At 40.1% G+C, this 22,414-nt stretch overlaps 1 protein-coding gene across 2 annotated transcripts in view; it reads right to left on the reverse strand.

Moving 5' to 3' along the window:
• The window catches only part of NBAS (NBAS subunit of NRZ tethering complex), a 329,816-nt gene extending 309,740 nt beyond the window's left edge, over window positions 1-20,076 (reverse strand). For both annotated transcript variants that reach the window (XM_047744603.1, XM_047744602.1), the window contains exons 1-6: window positions 19,902-20,076; window positions 17,692-17,746; window positions 15,532-15,568; window positions 12,494-12,571; window positions 12,089-12,136; window positions 5,832-5,875 (exon numbers count right to left, since the gene is read on the reverse strand). In XM_047744603.1, the coding sequence (XP_047600559.1) occupies window positions 5,832-5,875; window positions 12,089-12,136; window positions 12,494-12,571; window positions 15,532-15,568; window positions 17,692-17,746; window positions 19,902-20,018 (379 nt within the window). In that variant the 5' untranslated portion in view covers window positions 20,019-20,076. The remainder of the gene's footprint in view (window positions 1-5,831; window positions 5,876-12,088; window positions 12,137-12,493; window positions 12,572-15,531; window positions 15,569-17,691; window positions 17,747-19,901) is intronic.
• Between the last annotated feature and the right edge of the window lie 2,338 nt (window positions 20,077-22,414).

The raw sequence follows: 22,414 nt of genomic DNA on the forward strand, positions 1-22,414 counted from the left end.
TACTTCTGTATTGTTTGAATTTGTTACACAAATGTACTGCTTTTGTCGTTTAAAGAAACAACAGCAGGGTAAGTAGTTTCAGATTAGATCTTCCACCATAAAAGAAAACAGGTCAAAATAACTATTTTCTTGTTATACAACAGGCAGTGCAAGACTGTGATCACTGTGAGAAGCTACTCTCAGCCAGTAGGCACCTTCTGGACCATGGTGCATGAAAAGGGACCTCCAACAGCACGTGCAAGTCTGCAAGTCTCAGTGAACACAGCAGATAAAGGATGGAGTTTAGAGCTACTAAACTAAATACAATCTGCAAGGCAGCATTCCAGAGGGGAGTGAGGCAGAGAAGGAGCTATAAAATCTGCAGAGATGAACACTAGGTCTTCAGACACACACACACAAACACACAAACACACACACACACATACACACACACACACATACACACACATATTCTGCAGGGCCAAGAATAGGAAGACTACTGGGGAAAAACAACTGCCCGAGCTTGAAGAAGATTTGGAAATGTTAGAATTCCACCCCATCAGAGTGGAGAGATGTCAATGAACACTCAGAGTTCTCATAAGAGATCCCAGAAAGACTACACCTTAAAGGAGGACTAATCTAACCCCAAAGTAAAAGCTATTAACCATATCCACTAACACTTAAAAAGAAGCCTTAAAAGATTAATCTGATCCACCAAAAAAAAAAAAAAAAAAAATTAACCACATCCCAGAACAAAACTCAATACTCTATTAGGGAAGATAACAAAACTTAGTAATTCAGCTCCATAATGTTGAGCATATAATTTAAAGTGTTAGAAAAAAAAAATAAAAAGGTAAAAAAAATAAATAAATAAGGGGTGCCTGGGTGGCTCAGCCAGTTAGGCATCTAAGCCTTGATCTCTGCTCAGATGTTGAACTCAGGGTCATGAGTTCAAGCCCCGTGTTGGTTTCCAGGTATGTATGTATGTAGGTAGGCATGTAGCCTACCTAAAAAAAAATTTTTTTAAATAAAAAATAAAGAAGTTACAAGCACTGGGTGTTATATGCAACTGATGAATCACTAAATTCTACCCCAGGAACTAATAATATGGTATATGTTAACTAAATTGAATTTAAATAAAGCATTTTTTAAAATATAATAAATTGATCACAACTAAAAATATATAATTAAAAATAAATTAAAAAATAAAGTGTTAGCTATATGAGGCAGGAAAATATCCATGAACATGAGAAAACTAAACCAACAGAAACACACCCAGAAATGATACAAATTAAGGAATAAGCAGACAAGGGCTTCAAAACAGCTATTAAAGTATTTGGGAATTCAAAGGTATAAACATAAGGAACATACAGAGAATCTCAACAAAAATATGATGGAAACTATAAAATATCAAGCCAATTTTAGAAATACAAAAATATACAAGACAGTATCTGAGCATGGGCTGTGATGGGGCCCACGGGGCCACCAATGGGCTGACGGGATCTCAGCATACTTACAACAGGCAAGCTGCTCCTTAGCACTGGAAGCTCTGGTTTATGGGATCTCAAAATCAGAAATATGGAAAAAATCTCTTAACACAGTACAGCTCTAAAAAAAAAAAATCTAACTTCTAATCCCATATGCTATTACTTAGGTCCCTATTCAAGGCAGAAAGAGAAGACTAATATTTATGGCCTGGCAAACAGAGCCAAAACAAGTTGCAACCCCATTTAAAACATTCTCAAATGGCATTAATTTTATAAAGCAATAATGGAAAAATATCAAAGTGGAACTAAATAATTCCTGTTTTAGTTTGCAGACTCTGCAATCTGTAGTTTCAAAAAATGCATTAGCAACAATCTGGCTCCTTCTCTCCAAGCATACATAGGAAATATCATTTGGCATATGAGAGTTATTCCCATAAAGATGAGTCAGATAATAAGCAAATGATCATTACCTCAAATTATATGAAATGGAAAGAAGCCATTAATGCAGCATTAAGGTCATAAATTCACACATTTGGAAGCCAACAAAATAAAACATTAGTTCTCAAAGCATTATTATCCCATCCATGCTGCCACATTAACTGTACACACTGAAACCTCTAACAAATATATTATAATTTGTGTGAAATACAGAGGGTTAAGCTTCCCATTTTCGTGTTAACTTGCAGATCTCTAAGTTTATACACTGGCTAAGAGTGAGTGTCTAAAGTCACAACTTAAAAGGGCCCTGCAGGTCTGAATCACTCCAACATTCTGAACATGCTTCTCAACAGCTCACCACAGGCTCCCCAAGCCCTCACCCAACAAAAGTATGGCACTGGGAAAAAGGTAATTAAATACCTATTCCTAAATTATTCTTCTGGGAACTTCTTGATCCTTACACATTATGTAAACTGGGTCTGGTCTACTTTCATAAGCATCGGTGAGGAGGTAACTGAAAGCAAATTCAGAAGATGCTAGAGCTTGCACAAACACTGCTCTCCTAGTATTCTCAACAGAATACTAACCAAACAGAACCCCTTCTCTATTCTTTGTGGTATGTATACACATTTGTGTGCATAAGGAATAAAAACCCTGAATATCATGACAATTATCCATTTTATATACATATACACAAATTTTTATAAATATATATATAGTCATAAATTTCTAGAATTAACTCACAGGAGTAGGCAAATATACTTTGTTGATACATAAACTCATAAAAATCATTGTAATAGTTCCCAAGTGCCATTACCCACTTGACAGCATCAGGAATTGGGTGACTACTCTGTAAGACAGCACACTGGGCGTCAGGAACAAAAAAAAGTTGAGTAAGATGGGAGCCCTGCCTTCAGAGAATTTCCAATCTAATGGGCAATCAGACAAGCAAATCAACAATTAAGGGGAAAAAAAGATTAGCTTGAGTGTGGTGATGCATGCACAAACCAGTCCTAGGAAAACATTAAGAAGGATGTCCAAATGATGAGGAAGCGGGCAGGAAGGGAAGGTTTCCCAGGAGAGTGGATGCCTGAACTAAAATACGCAAGACTCATTAATTAAATAGAAAAGCAGAGCTTCTAGGCAAAAGGAACCATCTGTACCAAGGCATGAAAAGCACGATGGAGCTGGGAAAGCACGAGCTGCTTTGTACTAGAACACGGGCTGTACGGCAGGAGGATCTTAAGGGACAGACTGACTGAAAGGTCGGAAAAAATGAACAGTATTCTACAGTCAATGGGGAACAACTGAAGATTTTAGGCAGAACAGGACTAGTAGCGGCAGCGGTAAAGGAAGTTTAAAGTCTCCTACGTACTTAGTATGTGTCAGACGTTATCCTAAGAGCTTTACATATATTAGCTTATGTTATTTTTGTCCACAAGTCAGTCTGTAACATTGCGCCATTCATGATAGGTAACTGAGGCTCAGAGAGTAAGGCAGCTTGTCCAGGGTCACATTTCTAGAAAGCAGGAAGCCAGATCTGAAGGATAACTGAACGGAATTCCCATTTAACAGCAATCAGTTTGGTAAGCGGTGTGAAGTGTGGATCAGTGAGAGGCAAACAGAAGAAAACCTGGTCAGGAGACTATTGCAGTGCGGGGACAACTTTGTAAAAATGTTAAAAGCCTGAGCTAGGGCTGTGATGGCGGAAGCAGAGGCCGGAGACATCTTCACAGGTTCCCAGGGCTTGAAGTTCCACAAAGGCGATGCTTCCCCATTGTGTCAGCACAGCTGCAGTGAAGTATTTCTGTCTTCCCTGACAGACTGCAAACCCTTAAGTCAAGGTCGCCTGTAGCTTACTCCTCATTTTATACACAGCACCTAGGAGTGCCTGCACATGGCAGGAGCTTAATATTTGTCAAAGAAAGAAAAAAGAGAAGGAAAAAGAATGAGAAAATGTGTTGACTTCTGGCCTGGTACGGACAATGGTATCACTGACAATCCAGGGGACAGAGCCAAGGAACAGATTACAAGAGGTCAATTTATATAAACAAATAGGCAGTTTTATATTTGTTTTTAAGTTACAATACATACTGTGCGTACAGACAACTCCATAAGAACTATTACTATCTTATCAAATAGCAGATGTGGAATTACAGAAGTACAGCAATTCTGACATACTAATAGAATATCACCACTCATAAGAAAACCGAAAACATCTTTCACACATCTGATCTGTAATTTTCTGAACACATGTGGATGAACAAAAATGAGAAAGATGAGAGGGAAACTTGCCCTGAGCCACACTCACTAATGGCACATCTGACAAGGAGCTTAAGACCACCACTGCCACAGAGAAGTTGAGGGGAAATCCTCTATATTACAATCATTTTGTGGATTTCAGAACTATCGATGTCTTCCTTCTCCTTGCTCTTTCACTGTCAAGGATTTATCATCTTACCCTTATGCTACCTTGGAGATAAAATACACATACTACGTTCTTCCAGTTAAATGACAAAATGCATATAAAGCAGTGTCTGGCACACAGTAAGGACACTCCAAATGTTTGTCATCATCACAACAACCACGATTACCATCATTAGGATTCCTACAACTAGGACACTTAAACTGACCCAAGGTCAGACAGATGGAACTGCAGGTCCCTAAGTAGAACACAGAGAATAGCTGCATTTACCTAACAGCACCTTCCTAATTATTTTCTTCCCATAAGATTCCCTCTGCCGAGGCACCTGGGTGGCTCAGTGGCTTAAGCCTCTGCCTTCCGCTCAGGTCATGATCTCAGGATCCTGGGATCGAGTCCCACATCAGGCTCCCTACTCAGCTTCCCCCTCTCCCTCTGCTGCTCCCCCCACTTGTGCTCTCTCTCCTTCTCTCACTCTCTGTCAAATAAATAAATTCTTAAAAAAAAAAAAAAGATTCCCTCTGCCTTTTCATACCTACTCCTGCAGACAGAAACAAACCCCTGGCTTCTCCTAACTTCGACTCAACCTTTAGGTTGCTTTCCAAAGTCACTTTTTCTCAACAATCTCATCTCACAGCCCTGGTTAAGCACTCACTCTGCTCTATATTTTTCCTTCATCAGATTTATCAAAGTTAGTTATTATATTCTGAGTGTCTCTATACCTCAAGAGGTAGGGGACCGTGCCTTTTTGCTCACAGTCATATCCCTAGTACCCTGCAAAATGGTTCGGATACATAAATGATAGTAATTTGTGCTGAATACATCAGAAGAAAAAGCAAATCCCAGATTTTTTTTACTGGTCTGTATCTAATCAACTCTTGACTTATACATATTTTTTTTTTTTTGCATTGAATTCAAAATAAAAGCCTAGAGGCACCTGGCTGGCACAGTCAGTAGAGCATGTGACTCCATCTCAGGCTCAGGAGTTTAAGCCCCATACTGGGTGGAGAGATTACATTGAAAAACAAAACAGGGGCGCCTGGGTGGCTCAGTGGGTTAAGCCGCTGCCTTCGGCTTGATCAGGTCATGATCTCAGGGTCCTGGGATCGAGCCCCGCATCGGGCTCTCTGCTCAGCAAGAAGCCTGCTTCCCTCTCTCTCTCTCTCTGCCTGCCTGTCTACTTGTGATCTCTGTCAAATAAATAAATAAAATCTTTAAAAAAAAAAAAAAAAAAAAACTACAGACACAAATAATTTATCCCAAAACTGACATAGACTTTTATCTTAAAACAGTTTCAATTTCAAATATCTTCAAAATGTCCAAAATGGACAAAGCAAAACATTTAAGGCAGTAAGAGAAATCGGTTAAGAAGTTTTAAAATTATTTTAACAGAGTGGCAACAATCCTTATCAATATTTAATATCTACTCTGCCTTCTAAGGAATACCGTTAACTGTTGTAAATTTAAAATTTTCATTTTTTTCCCAATATTTTGGAAACTCTTACCTTGACATTTCCCAATAATAGATGTAAAATCATCTTTTGCAGACCTGAAAAATATGTGCAAAATTAAGCCAACAGTTTCACCCCAACACTATTTTGTCATACGAGGAAACCCCACAAAAATGTTAGACAACTTGTCTGCCCAACACTAAACCAGTCCTTCTCTCAGACATGGATTTGTGCTCAAATAAGACCCTTCCATTGGTGACAACGTTTTCTTCCAAACTTATTTCCCCAGAAACAGAGCAACACCTGGAATAGTTTATGTACGTGTACATTGTATGTAAGTATATACATAAGCATAAGTTAGATGAAGCATGGTCTTTTAATACAATACAGATGCATGGCGCCTCCACAAAGGTTCTGATTCAACAAACACGGAACAGGGCCGATGCAACTTTTTTTTTTTTTTTTTAAAGAAAACACCATTTATAGATTTTTTTTTTAATTTATTTATGTGACAGACAGAGATCACAAGTAGGCAGAGAGGCAGGCAGAGAGAGAGGAGGAAGCAGGCTCCCCGCTGAGCAGAGAGCACAATGCGGGGCTCCATCCCAGGACCCTGGCGTCATGACCTGAGCTGAAGGCAGAGTCTTTAACCCACTGAGCCACCCAGGCGCCCTGATATTTTCTAAAGCTCCACAGATTGATCTTGGTCAAGAACCATGGTCTGTATCACATTATGAACTTTAAATCACTTAGGGAAAAAAAGTCTTGCTTTAATAATCAAATAGTTTGGTGACCATAGTTGTTAGGTGACCATAGTTGTTACCTGTGACCCATTTAAAATCTGTGATCTTGAAATATTTATCAAAGTAATATAATTATTATATGCTTAAAAATAAAAATTGGTAAACCTTCTAGAATATAATTAACAATTCTCAAAAAACCTTAATGCCCACAGTAATTTGATCTAGCAGTTCAACTGTTTTAATGAAGTTATCCCTGGGAAATAATTACAGATACACACAAATCTCATGGAAATTCATGCAGCCTAATTTATGAAAGAGAAAATACAGCCAGTAGAAGATTAGATTTTCCTAATGTTCTCAATGAAATATTATGCAATTACTACTGTACATGATTTGAAAATATAACATCTTCCCATAAGTTATCAAGAAAATAAGTATCAAATAGAATGTACAGAATGTGGGGCGCCTGGGTGGCTCAGTGGGTTAAAGCCTCTGCCTTCGGCTCAGGTCATGATCCCAGGGTCCTGGGATCGAGCCCCGCATTGGGCTCTCTGCTCAGCGGGGAGCCTGCTTCCCCTTCTCTCTCTCTCTCTGCCTGCCTCTCTGCCTACTTGTGATCTCTGTCTGTCAAATAAATAAATAAAATCTTTAAAAAAAAAAAAAAAAAGAATGTTGTACAGAATGTATTGTTGGACTGAAGATCACACACACACACAGAAAAGGTACAAAAAACATATAGCATTTTGGCTGACCTGTAGGTAATTTGTAGTTCTTCTTTCTTAAATACTTAACTCTTTTCTAATATTGGTAAAAATAATAAGCATCAGTTTTAAAACAAATTGTAAAAAGTAATATTTATTAAAATATGACAGACAAAAGCTAATTTTTTTTAAGATTTTTTTTTAATTATTTGACAGAGATTACAAGTAGGCAGAGAGGCAGGCAGAGAAAGAGAGAGGAAGGGAAGCAGGCTCCCCACTGAGCAGAGAGCCCGATGCGGGGCTCAATCCCAGGACCCTGAGATCATGACCTGAGCCGAACGAAGGCAGAGGCTTTAACCCACTGAGCCACCCAGGCGCCCCGACAAAAGCTAATTATAAATACAGTAATAAATTTCTTCAAGAAATTGACTATTCGTCCTCCAAGTAGAATACAGCAGAAAGAACACGGGCTTTGGGGTGCCTGGTGGCTCAGTTGGTTGAGTGTCTGCCTTTGGCTCAGGTCATGGTCCTGGGGTTTTGGGATCTGGGGATGGAGCCCCACATCAGGCTCTCTGCTCGGCAGGAAGCCTGCTTCTCCCTCTCCCACTTCCCCTGCTTGTGTTCCTTCTCTCACTGTCTGTCAAATAAATAAATAAAATCTTAAAAAAAAAAAAAAAGAAAGAAAGAAAGAGAGAAAGAAAGAACATGGTCTTTGAAGTGAGGCTGACCTGATTTCAGCTCATCTGGGTAACCTGGACAAAATATTCAACAGGAGTTTATTTCCTCTCAATAACATAGATTGGGTAAGAGCAACTTCATAGCTTAGGGAAGGATTTAAAAAGATGTTATGTATAAATTAGCACAAACTAGACCTAAGTCAGTGTTTATTACTTTCATCCTTAATATCATCACAAATAATAGCTGCTCTTCTGCTGGGGAAATGGAAAGAGGGAGACAAATTCTGTTCTGTCAAAACTTCACAAATATATCCACTTAAGCAAATTTGGGGGAAGATCTCTTTTTTTTTTTTTTTTTTTTTTTTTGAGTCCTTATTTGAATGCTTTTTGTTGTGTTCTGAGATGGCTCCTAATTAGTTCCTGTATTTGTAGCAGCCCATAATCGTAAGAAATTGTTACTTCACTCTTTAGGAAAAAAGGAAACACATATTATACTTATAATATGTCATTACTGACAAATTACAAATTAAAGTAGCAATTCACAAGAAGTCAGCTTTTTATCCACATGAGCCCACACACAAGCAGGTTAGGTGTGCGGTATCGGCGCAAATGACGGGAGTCATCGGCCACTCACTACAAACATGCTGGGAAACAGCAGCCCTGGTACAGTGTTGCAAAAGGCAGGGCTCTCTCTCAACTAAAACTAATAATATGTGTTTCAGCTTTTCATTTTTTTCTCCTCAAAAAACACTGCCTAGTTATGACTGCTTCCAAGTATGAAATAATGACCTCAGACATTAGAGTGCTCCTTCATATTTGAATACAATCAACAAATAGTGACAGAATCCCACGTGCCGACTAGCACTACTGGAGTCAATCTGACCTTCTATGTGCCTTCACCATAGCACAAAAAACAAACGTGCAATAGTGAGAACAAAGGTCTTAAACTCAGGCATAGCCATTGTGCATAAGGTTTTACTTTGAGGATCCACCCGGCACTTTTTCTTTCCTAACCATTCTGTATCTTTGCTCAAACACTCTTCCTTTCAGGTTCCTAAAAAAATGTAGTAACCCACAAAATTCAGCGAAGGGAACTGCCTGCCAGCTCTGAGCAAGTCAGTGGACTATACCCTGTAATATCCTCCCAGCATCTGCTTCTTCTATCCCACTCACAAACACCTTACTTACTCACCAAACATCAACTAGGCGCCTATTACATCCAAGGAGATAAAAGCTACTTGGGAGGGGTGCCTGGCTGGCTATCGATTAAACATCTGACTCTTGATTTGGGCTTGGGTCATGACCTCAGGGTCCTGGGATCAAGCCCTGCATTGGGCTCCATGCTCAGCGGGGAGTCTGCTGGAGATTCTCTCTCTCCCTCTCTCTCTGCCCTGCTCCCTGCTCGTGCATGTTCTCGCATGCATGCGCGCGCGCTCTATCTCCTTCTCTCTCTCTCTAGCACTGCAAGGGAAAAAGGGCAGGGGTTGCTTCCAAGGAACACACAGTGTCACTGGACTTGGAGACACCAGATCCCACTCACGCGGAATTTTAAAAAAATGACAACCCTGGAGTTGTGCAAAGCAGAGGCCCTAACTGTACCAGGGGAACCAGAATGTAAGCATACACGCATATACGGCTCAACAACATGATCAAAAGGTAGGAGAGATCAGTGGTTCAAAGCAGGAACACTGAAGCTAGAATGGTAGATTTCAAATCCTCAAGCAAGTAATTTAGCCATATTGTGCCAGCTTCCTCATTTCTAAAATGGGGAAAAATAGCAATACATACCTCACAGGGCTGATGCAAAGATTAAATGAATTAGCACATGCAACGCACTTATAAGAGTGCCCAACGCCATTAGCATTAGCCTACCATTAGGTATAACAGTGTTGCTTTCAGGAGCATAGCAGATTAGTACTTAAGCAGTGAGGGGGAGGGATGGGTCCATAGGGAGTGTGTTCCCGAAAAGCTTCCTGATGGAATCCATGCCTCACCATGTAAGACTCCTTAGATATACTAATGTTATCAAAACCTTTTGCAAATTATGCATCAGATGAATAAGATCCTGATGAGCATACTTCCATTGCCTAGAAATCCTCCCTCACCACTTAGTCTCAAATACATGAGTGAGTTCCTAGAGTTGAATATGTTTACAAGTTTTATAAATATTTTAGACTCTAACAATCAAGTGGCAAATCCTTTTATAAAAGCAAATTTTTTTTTCATCTCATCAAAAATTGTATTAACAAGTTCCATAAATCCTTGGTCAAACTCTTCTTCACTGGCCTACCAATCCCATCCCCACATGCACATTCTGACCGTAACACCTAAGATCATTCCACTGATGTTCTCATTTCATGGGAGGAAGATGGAAATTTTGAGAATTAACTGCTATATATAAAGTCACACCATAAGCGTATTTCTCAAAAAGATAGATTTCACATTCCTGCAACAAACGCAATAGCAAGTACTCGCCCAATCCTACAAACGGAAGTCCAAAAATTGTGCCAACTTGATGCTTACTGATGCTACAGGAAAAAAAGAGGGACTTGCCTATCAAAGCCATGCCAAATTAAGAAATGTAGTTTTGAAAGGCTGTCATTATTGCCAATCATCTCCATCCTGATGATTGTACGAGGGATCAGGAAACAAAGCCTCCACATCTGAAGCTGATGCTCCAATGGGGGCAAACCTCTGTCTACTCCCCCACAAGTGGAGGGGTCCAGTTCTGTTTGGATAACTGGAAAAAGAAAGTACACAAACAGAAAGCTAAAACCAGTGTGGTAACAACTGAGTGTTCATTATACTATGTTTAATCAAGAATAATGAAGTAGGGGCTCCTGGGTGGCTCAGTGGGTTAGGCCTCTGCCTTCGGCTCAGGTCATGATCCCAGGGTCCTGGGATCGAGCCCCGCATCGGGCTCTCTGCTCAGCGGGGAGCCTGCTTCCCCCTCTCTCTCTCCCTGCTGCTCTGCCTACTTGTGATCTCTGTCTGTCAAAAAAAGAATAATGAAGTATTGGGAAAAAGTCTGGACTGGTATCTAGACATCCCGAAATTTTAGTCTCATTGTTTTTTGTTTTTTGGGTTTTTTTAAGATTTTTTATTTATTTATTTGATAGAGATCACAAGCAGGCAGAAAGGCAGGCAGAGAGAGAGGGAGAAGCAGACTCCTTGCTAAGCCTGCTGAGCAGAGAGCCCAATGAGGGGCTCGATCCCAGGGTCCTGGGATCATGACCTGAGCCGAAGGCAGAGGCCTTAATCCACTGAGCCACCCAGGAGCCCCTCTCATTGTTTATTTTTAAATACCAGGAATTACACTTTGCCTGAAGGAGTAGCCTCTAATTTTAGAAATGCAACATGTTTAATCTGCGCTATTTGTAATTTCAAAAAAAAAAAAAAAACATTAACCAGTTTTCCTGAATTAGTTGCTATTGTTGCTATTTCTTTTACAACTGATATATGACTTTAAAATAAAGTACATGGGGAGATGCCTGGGTGGCTCAGTCGGTTGATCACCTGACTTCAGTTCAGGTTGCCATCTCAGGATCCTGGGATCCAGCCTTGCTGAAGCCCCCTGCTCAGCGGGGAGCCTGCTTCTCCCTCCCCTCTCCTCTCCGCTCCCCCTCATCCTGCTCTTGCTCTCTAATAAAAAAATAAATAAATAAAAATTAAAAAAATAAAATTTAAAAAAATAAAGTACATGGAAAGCCCAGCTTAGAGAAGCCTTCTAGATGTGAATATAATAACCATTGAATGTCTCAAGATGACAGACTATCACTGGCCTCAAGTAATACATAGTCTTTGTCTTTTGCAGACTCATATTCCATCCAGAGCTTTATGCCAACAGAACAAAGTGGTCCCTACTTTAATACCTTGTTGATCATCTGCTTTAGCTGACTTAGCAGTAACTAGTCAAATAAGAAAGCCTTCTAAATTTTGAAGATATGCCTGGTCTATTGAAAAAGTAACATTTCTCAGGTAACAGCAGACTGATTGGGGAGTAGACTCTGCTATTCTGACAAAGTATCTCTTACCCTGTAATTGACATAAGTGATGTTTGAGGCCTCACAAAATTATGTGCGCTAATGGTAAAATCCCTTTAAATTCACCCCTCCAAAGCTCTTAGTTCCCATAAATCAAGTAAAATTTTCTCAAGGGACATTTTAAATACGAATAACTTTAACAATTACCTGATCTCTACACACTGATCCTGAACAGCAGCCAAAAGTTTTCCATTGCTTTCATGGGAGAGAATGAGAAAAAAAAATTCTATATAATTATTTGTAGCAGTCTTCAACAAAGATGGAATAACTTTAAGAAGTTAAAAATCATTTTTAAATGCTTTCACATCTTCCATTACCCAACTTTTGATCTTAAAGTAGTATAAAAGTACCAAAGCGTACTCAAAAATGATCCAATATAGTTGAGTTAATACATTTAAAAGATACCCAGTCATATGTGATGAAGTGAATTCACATGCAATAAAAAAAATAAAATAAAATCAAGACTGCAAGCTAAAAGAACCCAAAATTAATATCCATAATGAAATTTAAGTTCTAATCCCGGTAGAGAAACACAAATTTTTAACACCTTACCTTGCAAGTACCAAATGCCAGTTTATCTGTTTATTAACCAAACGAACCAGTCCATCAGGGAGCAAAAAAGGCACAGGGCTGAAACAACACATTAGCCAACTTAAAATCTAATCATGAAAGACACATATAAATAAATAAATATTATAAACAGCATATAGAGCTATAGGAAGATAAGATTTTTTCCATTAGAAGATTTGAATATTGGTAAACCCAAAAGAGTTAGTTATCTAAAAGTTGACCACATACATCTTTCTTTTTCCAGAAAAACATGGTAGTATGTTCAAATACATAAATTTTATGTCCTTTCTAAGGAAAAGACATCAAACATACCAGTAACATAGCAGAGTGAGCCTGTAAGAAACCCTTCCTGTTATACACACCTAGAAATCCTGACTCACCTCTAGCAAATTCTAGTATACAGCTAAACTCATAAGAACAAAAGGAGTCCTCAAGTATTAGAAATGAAAGAGGAACTTAAAGTTAGAATTGGGTAGAGGTACAAGAACTCAAAAGAGAAAGCAACACCTGGGACAGGAAAGGAGCTGCGGGGGCCTAGAAAGAACAAGAGCTGGAAGGGAGTTGCTGGCATGGCCAGCACCACCCTTGACCCCTTCACAGGACTGCACTCTCAGAGAAAATAAAACTAGACAAACTTCAACATGGGGGGGGTCATTGTCATTCAAGAATACCATCTCTGTCTGGAATTTGATCTGTGAGAGGATGGGAATGAAATCCCCATAAAAAAGAAAAACCCCAGCCTTTACTACCTGCAAGATCAGACGGCAATTTCAACTCACTCAAGGGGTGTGAGAATCACCATGCATAAGCTCACAATAACATCACTCACAAAAGACGGGAGGAAAGGATTCACCGTCAATGCGTGGGCAGATACAACAAATCAAGAGTAACACAGGAGCAAATCAAGAAAATAGATGGAAAAGAAGAATAAAGAAAACAAGCTGGTGGGAAAAAAGGGAAAAACACTATGGCAATTAGAAAACAAAAAAGTAGGATATGGGGCGCCTGGGTGGCTCAGTGGGTTAAGCCGCTGCCTTCGGCTCAGGTCATGATCTCAGGGTCCTGGGATGGAGCCCCGCATCAGGCTCTCTGCTCAGCAGGGAGCCTGCTTCCTCCTTTCTCTCTGCCTGCCTCTCTGCCTGCTTGTGATCTCTCTCTGTCAAATAAATAAAATCTTAAAAAAAAAAAAAAAAAAAAAAGAAAGAAAACAAAAAAGTAGGATAAAAGTATCAGTAATAGACTTTCAGCATATTTACATTCATTTCTGAAACACAAATATTTTATACCACGGTAGTACAGGACTGTTATAACAAAGATATGAAACATGCATGTGAATGATACCATCAACTTGAGGATGACAATTTCCTCTAGAGGGAAGTAGCAGAGGGGGACAAAGAGTTGTAACAGTTTGCATAAAAAGAGGGAAAGGCTATCTGAACAAAACAGCAACAACTGCCTAATTCCCATGCAGATAACACTATAATAAACTTGTTTAGACTCATAGCATCTATAGTTCTCCGTCTGTTTATAATAATTCACAATTAAAAGAAAAAAAACTTTAAAAGAAAAAACCACCTGAAGCAAATATTGCCCCCAAAACCGTTAGGTTTCTTTACTATAAACTCAAGAGCAAAAGCTGAACTTTTCTCAGTTAACTTTAGGTTAGTTATGAAAGTCATATATCATGTAGAAGATTAAATAATCACTTCATGGTGCATTGGGGTATACTGACATTATTTTCTGCCCATACTTCCCCTTACAAGATGTTCAGGACTAGCAAGCTAGACCACCCAAGTGAGCTCAGGAAAAACAGCCCACCTCTCAAATATTCCTCCCCATCCCTGCCCCTCCAGCACCTCTTAACTCTTTACCCTATCATACTGGACACACACCTCCAAAAGAAGATAAAATTCAATAAGAAATTTAATTTACACACACACACACACACACCACACACACAGCAGATGAAAAAAAAAAAAAAAATCAGAGCTAATCTAGAGAAGAGCCAAAGGTTGCTTTTATAAAACTTTATTATCTCTGAAGCTTTTAAGATTAGATATTTTTTTTTAAGATTTTATTTATTTGACAGAGATCACAAGTAGGCAGAGAGACAGGTAGAGAGAGAGGAGGAAGCAGGCTCCCTGCTGAGCAGAGAGCCTGATGTGGAGCTTGATCCCAGGACCCTGACCTGAGCTGAAGGCAGAGGCTATAACCCACTGAGCCACCCAGGCACCCCAAGATTAGATAATCTTAAACAATCTGTGTTAAAAACATCTATGAAACAATTCCTATACACCTGTCTAAAAGCACAACTATATCATTTGTCAAAACGATCACTTCTTTCCTCCTTTGAAGGTTGAACACTCACACCTAAAAAGACTTAACACTCAAAAGAATGAAAAAGGATCCAAGAACTGAAACACAAAGGACCTTCCCTGATGCTCGGGAGACTGAATATTGACCACAAGAACTGTTATTACAATAAGAACAAACTTGTGTTTAAAAAGATCCCCAACAGGGCACCTGGGTGGCTCAGTGGGTTAAGCCTCTGCCTTTGGCTCAGGTCATGATCTCAGGGTCCTGGGATCGAGCCCAGCATCCGGCTCTTTGCTCAGCGGGGAGCCTGCTTCTCTCTCTCTCTCTCTCTCTCTCTCTCTCTCTGCCTGCCTCTCTGCCTACTTGGGATCTTTCTCTGTCAAATAAATAAATAAAATCTTTAAAAATAATAATAAAATAAAATAAAAAGATCCCCAAGCTCCAGACCCATCATGTGGGCATTCAAGATAAGGCTGACAACACTCACCAGAGAAACCAGAAGTCCTCCAGAGATATTCTAATAACTAAAGAACAAAAATTACCCGAAGTTGACTGAGATATCTTGTCAGTGTAGCAACTATTTGAAAAGGTCTACTTCATTCACCGGAATGTCAGCATCTGTATCACAACCTGAAGTTTCAATTCTGAAAACTTAAGTCATAAGTAGGATAATATTGTATTTGACATTCGGAAGAGACACTTACCTGTACCAGATGTATTGGCGTAAAAATAATAAATGATCTGTAATAAAAATAACAAAACCAAATATGAATCAGCTATTGTCTAGGAATCGCTTTCAAATTAGCTTCAGCGATAAGTCTAAAATATACTGCAGAGTGAGTCATTACAAAATATGGAGAACAAAATTCTTAAAATAAAAGAATATAATCTAATATACAGTGTAACTTTTATAACATCAGACATTTCTGTATATTAAGTCCCAAGTATGTGTTACTCAAAACTTTCAAGTTATTTCCTAAGAGTACAAAAAGGAAATGTGGGAAATGTGGTTTGAGATGTTAAATGTCACCAAAGAGGCTTTAATAAAACCAAGGAGTAGAAGTCATAGTAATCACCTCTTAAACCAAAATATTTGTATACAAATTAAGATATTATTTTGTACTTTATACCAAAGATTTAAAAAAAAATAATAACACTTAAAATGCAGAAGTCCAGGGGAAACAAAATCTCTAACACACTGAAAATAAGGGGACATCTCACTTGAGTCAGGAGGCTAGAAGGGGGAGCAGGACCTCTCAACATCGATTATAGGAAGGAGTGTCAGGCCTCAACAGGAGAATCAAGAGGAAAGTATCATCAGTTACAGGCCCCAAGAAGGAAGAGATGTACCTGTACCAATGCACTATCACACTGCCTGCAAGAAACAGACTCCCCCTGCAACTCAGGGGATAAGAAACCATCATGACCCTGAAAGCTTTTTTCCACTCGACCTTCATTCAAAACAACCCCTCCCAACTTCCTCCTCTTCCAGAAAATAATGTTCTTCTCCTCTGTTTGTTGGACTAAGCTATAGTTTTACTATAACTTGCTTGTCCTGAATTGCAATTCTGTTATTCCTGAATAAACAGGCATTTTGCTGATAACTGACAGTTTGCTTTTAAGATTGACTACACTATTGACAAATAATGTTTTATATGATCTCATTTAAAATGTATATGGGAATGTGAATATGTAGGTGTAGATCAATAAAAAAAAGAATGAAGGGTAAGAGACTCCCTCCAGGTGGCAAAATGAGAAATTATTTATCTGAATTTGTGGTTATCCATAGCCTCTGAATTTCTCTATATGAATTTTATTACTTATGTACATTTTCTTAATTACCAAAATTTTAAAACATTCATCACAATGAGAACTGAATATGCTAGTCCTTATAAAAGAAGATAAAATTAGAGTTAATTTCAAGTACTTAGCTCCTTTGAAACTGAATCTGCTCTGTGTAGGCAGTTCAAATTCATCAGTTATTACAAGGATGAGCTTTGGAGCCAGAAAGACAATGCAGTCAAATTCCAAATGAGTGACCTTGGGCAAGTTTCCTCATCTAAAAACATGAAGTCCTAATAGCACCTACCTTGTTGATCTAATAAAGGATTAGATCAATAAATATAAATAAAGTTCTCCTGGCACCAACTTAATGCAACCAGTGCTCAAGTCTTTCTCAGATACCCTGAGCTCATATGCAAAGTCTGTCAGGAGTTACACGAATGCTCTGGTTAATCAAAATTTTAATCTGAATAACTCTAACCAGATGTTGCTGGAACATCATATAAACCACTTAAAACAGCTTGTCACTTTCTGTGTCCAGACTCTGAGACACTGGGTTTGATTTTCTGCAGCTCTTCTAGAACACATCCATAATAGTTAACCTTAAGCCATACTTCAGCTCTAAGCTGGATTAAAAATGTGTGCGTATACATACACATATATGCACGAATACATCCACATATCATATATAGTCAAAATATATACATATATATGTATATATATAAAATTAAACTCAGGTTAACATATATACTATTCACTTTTATCTGGCGTTATAAGTCTAAAAGAACGCTTTAAAATTCCTAAAGTTTTTGGGACACCTGTGTGGCTCAGTTAAGTGTTTGCCTTTGGCTGAGGTCATGATCCCAAGGTCCTGGGATATAGTCCCGCATCAGGCTCCTTGCTCAGCAGGAAGCCTACTTCTGCCTCTACCTGCTGCTACCCCCAGCTTGTGTTCTGACAAATAAATAAAAATCTTTTTAAAAGTTAGTAAATAAATTTCCTAAAGTTTCAAAAACAGTAAAGTTATAAATGAAATGAAAAAAATATCTATCATTATATAGAGAAAAATAAGCTGTACTTACCTCTAATCGCTTTTGTGATGATAAAGGATGCACCATGTTTTCGGTTGCCTCTAGACTGCAATGGGAAAAAAGAATTTACATTTGAGAATTTTCTAGGAATACTTACACAATACGTAAGGTTACGTTTCCTTTGCTAATATTCATTGCAGGGTACAAGTTACCAATATTTAAAAACCACTATTTAGAAACAAAAGAAGTAAAAGCAGGACTGAAAACTGCGACAGCAAAAGTAAGCATGGTAGAGTTATAGGCATTTATCCCACCAAATTTTGAGGGGAGGACAAGGATTGAAGGTGGAAACTCAAACACCAAATATCAAAACACCAGTCCAGAGACAGAAGTTGTCAAGGGCAAAGACTATGTTGGTTGTCAGTTCAGCAGTCTACTTAGGTGGGTTAGAGAGGCCTAAAGTAATCTTTGCTTGCAGGAGAAGTGCTCATGTGGATTAATAAACTCGTACCTGCAGGCAAATTTGAGTATTTGTTGTATATCCACAGAGAAAAGGCTACCAACACGCACACTGATACACAAGTGGTATACTAAATAGTTCCCAAGTACAGACTAAACACTAAACTAAACAATAGCAGGCACTACAAATAATGAATACGATGTACTAATGTGCTGTTAAGAGAGGAACATGGACATACAGGAAGTGCAGACAGATACAACCAAAAAGCACAGAAAAGATATTTCACTCCACTAACATGAATTGATTATCCACTGATCAGTAATACACAGTTTGGTCCTAGGGAGGGTTATGAAGATGAAACAGATGTAATTGTCCTCCAAGAGCTTGAAGAGGGATAGGTGAAATCAATCGAACCAGAACAAAGCCAAAAAGAAGTGCTATGACATTTCAATGTAAGTTGATGCTGTGCTTTTTTTAATCGATTTATCATGTGAAGCATTCTGCAACGTTCCAGTAAAGAACCAATGGGTGCTAAGGAGTGAATATGCAATCTTTTTCCACCAATAGCAGCAGCAACATACTACATACAACATCCTAACTACATACCCTACAATATTCACATTGTTCAAGACCAACAGAAACTAAGTAAATACTTGAAAAACAGTATGTACAGCCTAAAAAAAAAAAAATACACTATTCAAGACAAGCAGAGAACTGCAATGGAAAGGTTAAAGAAAAACTACAAATTTTATAGAACGGAGAATGAGCAGTTTCTCCAGTAAAGAAACAGGAAAAGTGTTGTAATAAAGAGTCCATAGGTCAGGACTCCTTGACCTTTAATAAAAGTCCTTCTGAATCTTGTTGCATCCTCGGAGTCTAAAACAATGACAGGCGCTCAGTACATATGTTGAATAAATGTGGATTCCTGGTTCCTACTGGTCACCTTATGCTGGGAGTCCCCTCTCTGTGCAACAACTGAAAACCCCAAGGTCCAGTTAAGGTTACGAACCCCTTGAACCCTTTCTTCAGGGCGGAACCCAACGCCAGGTCAGCAGCTCCTCACTCTTCTCTGTAGCTTTGTTCAAAGCACTATCACAGCGCAATTACACTAAGTAGCAAAAAGGGCTCACTGGATGGTCTCCCATCTAGACTGCAGACGCTACAAAAGTTATTCACCTTTCCATGCCCACCGCCCGACACAGTATCTGGGAAGTGGACGGACACACACGTAAAGCATCTGAGACACGGACGGACACACTGGCACTTTAAATGCTTGTTTACTGAAATGCACAGGAATGGGTGCAATTCAGCACCAAGGAGGGGTAAAGGTCTGATGCCGCACTCCGCGGCGGCCCTCCAGATGCTGAGTGGGCTGTAGGGTCATGGAAAGTTCTCCCGCTGCAGAGAGCTCAGCCCCGGTCAGCTCTTGCCTCGCCGCCTACAGGAAAGGACCCCCGAGAATCCAGGCAACAGGAGGACCCTGGAGTCCAACCTTGTGCCTCCCCTCCAAACTGAGGAGAAGCGAAACTGAGATCCCGAATGGGAAGGTTCGTGCCCCAGAGCCCGCGGTTTTGCCCCGACGACCAAATTCTGAAGCCGGGTGGGGCTCTCGGGTACCTTCCGCTTTAGGGCACCCAGACCCCCGTTAGCTCGCGGCGCCGTTGCCACGGCGACAGCACAAACGGCGGAGCCCTGCTCCCCCTCCCACCCGGCTCCACTACCCTACGTGGCTCTGCTACGTGGCTCTCCCCGGACAGCGCCCGCGCCAGGCTGGCCGCAGCTCTGGAGGAGCCTGGTTCACCTGCACTTCTGTCTCCGAGGGCCACTCGGTGTTGACCAACAAGTCATAGAGAATCGTCTCCTCCTCTCCCTCCGCAGCGGCTGGATTCACAGCCGGCGCCGTCTCGGAGGCCGCCATGTTCGCCCGGGAGCCGAGCAACCGAAGCGGGGGCACTACGGCATCTCGCAAAGGACAAACTTCCCAGGCCGCTGTCGCTTTTGATTCACGGGAAGGAGGTGTGGTTAACTGGGCGTGGAAAGAAACTACTGGATTAACCCTTTTAAGAGCAGGAAATAGTGACTATTGCTTGTCAGGGATACGACTTAGGTCCGGGTCTCGGGGCACCCCTTGTTTATCAATCTGCGTGAGATGAACATGTCTGAACCACTCCTATCCAGACAGCTTCTCCAAAACAGAAATGGTACAAGTATCTAAGATGCTAGCTTTCATTTGTCTCTCTGTGGCCAAATACAAAGAGTGCTAACAGTGGTTTTTAAATAAGTAGAAAAATGATGCAACTCAACAGATTAAGCCAATGAAAGGTGTCAGAGGAACGATGCTATAGGAGCTCAGAAAAACCAACAAAGGTCAGAGTCTGGGCCAGCTTTCTGGAGGAGTGGAGCTTGTCTTTGTAAGTAGAATTTGAATCAAGCTGAGAAGGTTCGGGAGAGCATCTCAAGTAAGGGGAAATTGGGTGAACAAAGACAGGCAGAAAAATGCATAGTTGAAAGAGCAGGCAGCTGACTATAACCCAAGTGGGAAAAGGGTATGGAAGCAATAAACTTGAAATAAAACATTGAGGACCTACTTGGAACTAAACTGCCAGCCTCATTTGTTCATTTGTTCATTTATTCATTTAACGAGTGCCTCTATGTAACCCTAATGAATATACAGTGTACAAGAAATTAGCACTGTGTCACATTCAAAAGAAACACAAATACTGAAGATTTCTTGCAGGAATTATATTGCATAATATCCCTTAAGATGCATTCGGCAGTAATGCAATTAAAAACCTCAGCTGGGAAGCCTAGGGATCCCATTTCTTGCAAAGTTAAATGACCTCAAAGCCTGCCCTATATCACCTGCCCACTCCCCTTACTCTCCCACCTCATTCCTGCTTCTCACCGCTCGACCCACCACCTTCGGCCACACTGACCTTGCTGTTTGGGAACACAGCAAACACACTTCCCTTCAGGGACTTTGCAAGGGTTGTTCCCTCTGTTTGGAAGGTTTTCTACCAGGTATTTGTCTCTCTCTCTCTCTCTCTCTCATTTCCAAGTTTTTGTTCAAATGACACCTTCTCTCTGGAAGCCTACCCTGACTGCTTATTTCTAAATTTGTAACCACCTTCCCTGAACTCCAGATCTCCAGATCCCCTCTTACCTTCAGTTTTTTTTTTTCCTATAACATTTATCACCAAAAACACTATATAATGTATGTTTCATTCTATTTTTGTATTGTCTGTCCCCATTCACTAAAATGTAGGCTCCACCAGGACAGAGTGCACTACCATATACATACCACTACTAAAATAGAAAAAAAAAAATCAGCTTTTTCCCTGTGTAGGGAAAATCCAGTTCTTCCCTACTACATGTTTTTTTCCTATGAACCTCCTACCTACACCAAACACTTTATTATTATTATTATTATTATTAACATATAGTGTATTATTTGCTTCGGGGCTCAGTCTTACACAATTCACAGCACTCATCATAGCCCATACCCTCCCCAGTGTCCATCACCCAGCCACCCCATCCCTCCCACCTTCCTCCACTCCAGCAACCCTCAGTTTTTTCCTGAAATTAAGAGTCTCTTATGGTTTGTCTCCCTCCCCAGTCCCATCTTGTTTCATATTTTTCCCTCCCTTACCCAACAACCCCCTGCCCTGCCTCTCAAATTCCTCATATCAGAGAGATCATATGATAATTGTCTTTCTCTGGCTGACTTACTTTGCTTAGCATATCACCCTCTAGTTCTATCCACATCCTTGTAAATGGCAAGATTTCAGGGGGTTTTGATGGCTGCATATTATTCCATGGTATATGTGTGTGTGTGTGTGTGTGTGTGTGTGTGTATACTAATACATACCACATCTTCTTTATCCATTCGTCTGTTGATGGACATCTAGGTTCTTTCCATGGTTTGGCTATTGTGGACATTGCTGCTATAAACATTCAGGTGTACATGCCCCTTCCAAATGCAAGCTCGTGCAGCCACTCTGGAAAACAGCATAGAGTTTCCTCAAAAAGTTGAAAATAGAGCTACACTATGACCCAGCAATCACACTACTGGGTATTTGCCCTAAATATACAAATGTAGTGATACACCAAACACTTCTGACAGTTCTGGTTACCAAATGTGTGGAGGTTTTCCCCCACACCATCAAGTAATTCTCAGACACCAGTGGATTGTCCCAAGAGTTCGACACTCTCTTCCAGAGATGGGATCAGATACCACAGGTTCGGGCTCAGTCGCACAACACTGCCCCCACACACATGCACACTCCCATACACTTCAGATGCCAGTGGAAAGCC

The sequence above is a fragment of the Lutra lutra genome, chromosome 9, assembly GCF_902655055.1.
Source record: "Lutra lutra chromosome 9, mLutLut1.2, whole genome shotgun sequence".
Taxonomy (NCBI): domain Eukaryota; kingdom Metazoa; phylum Chordata; class Mammalia; order Carnivora; family Mustelidae; genus Lutra; species Lutra lutra.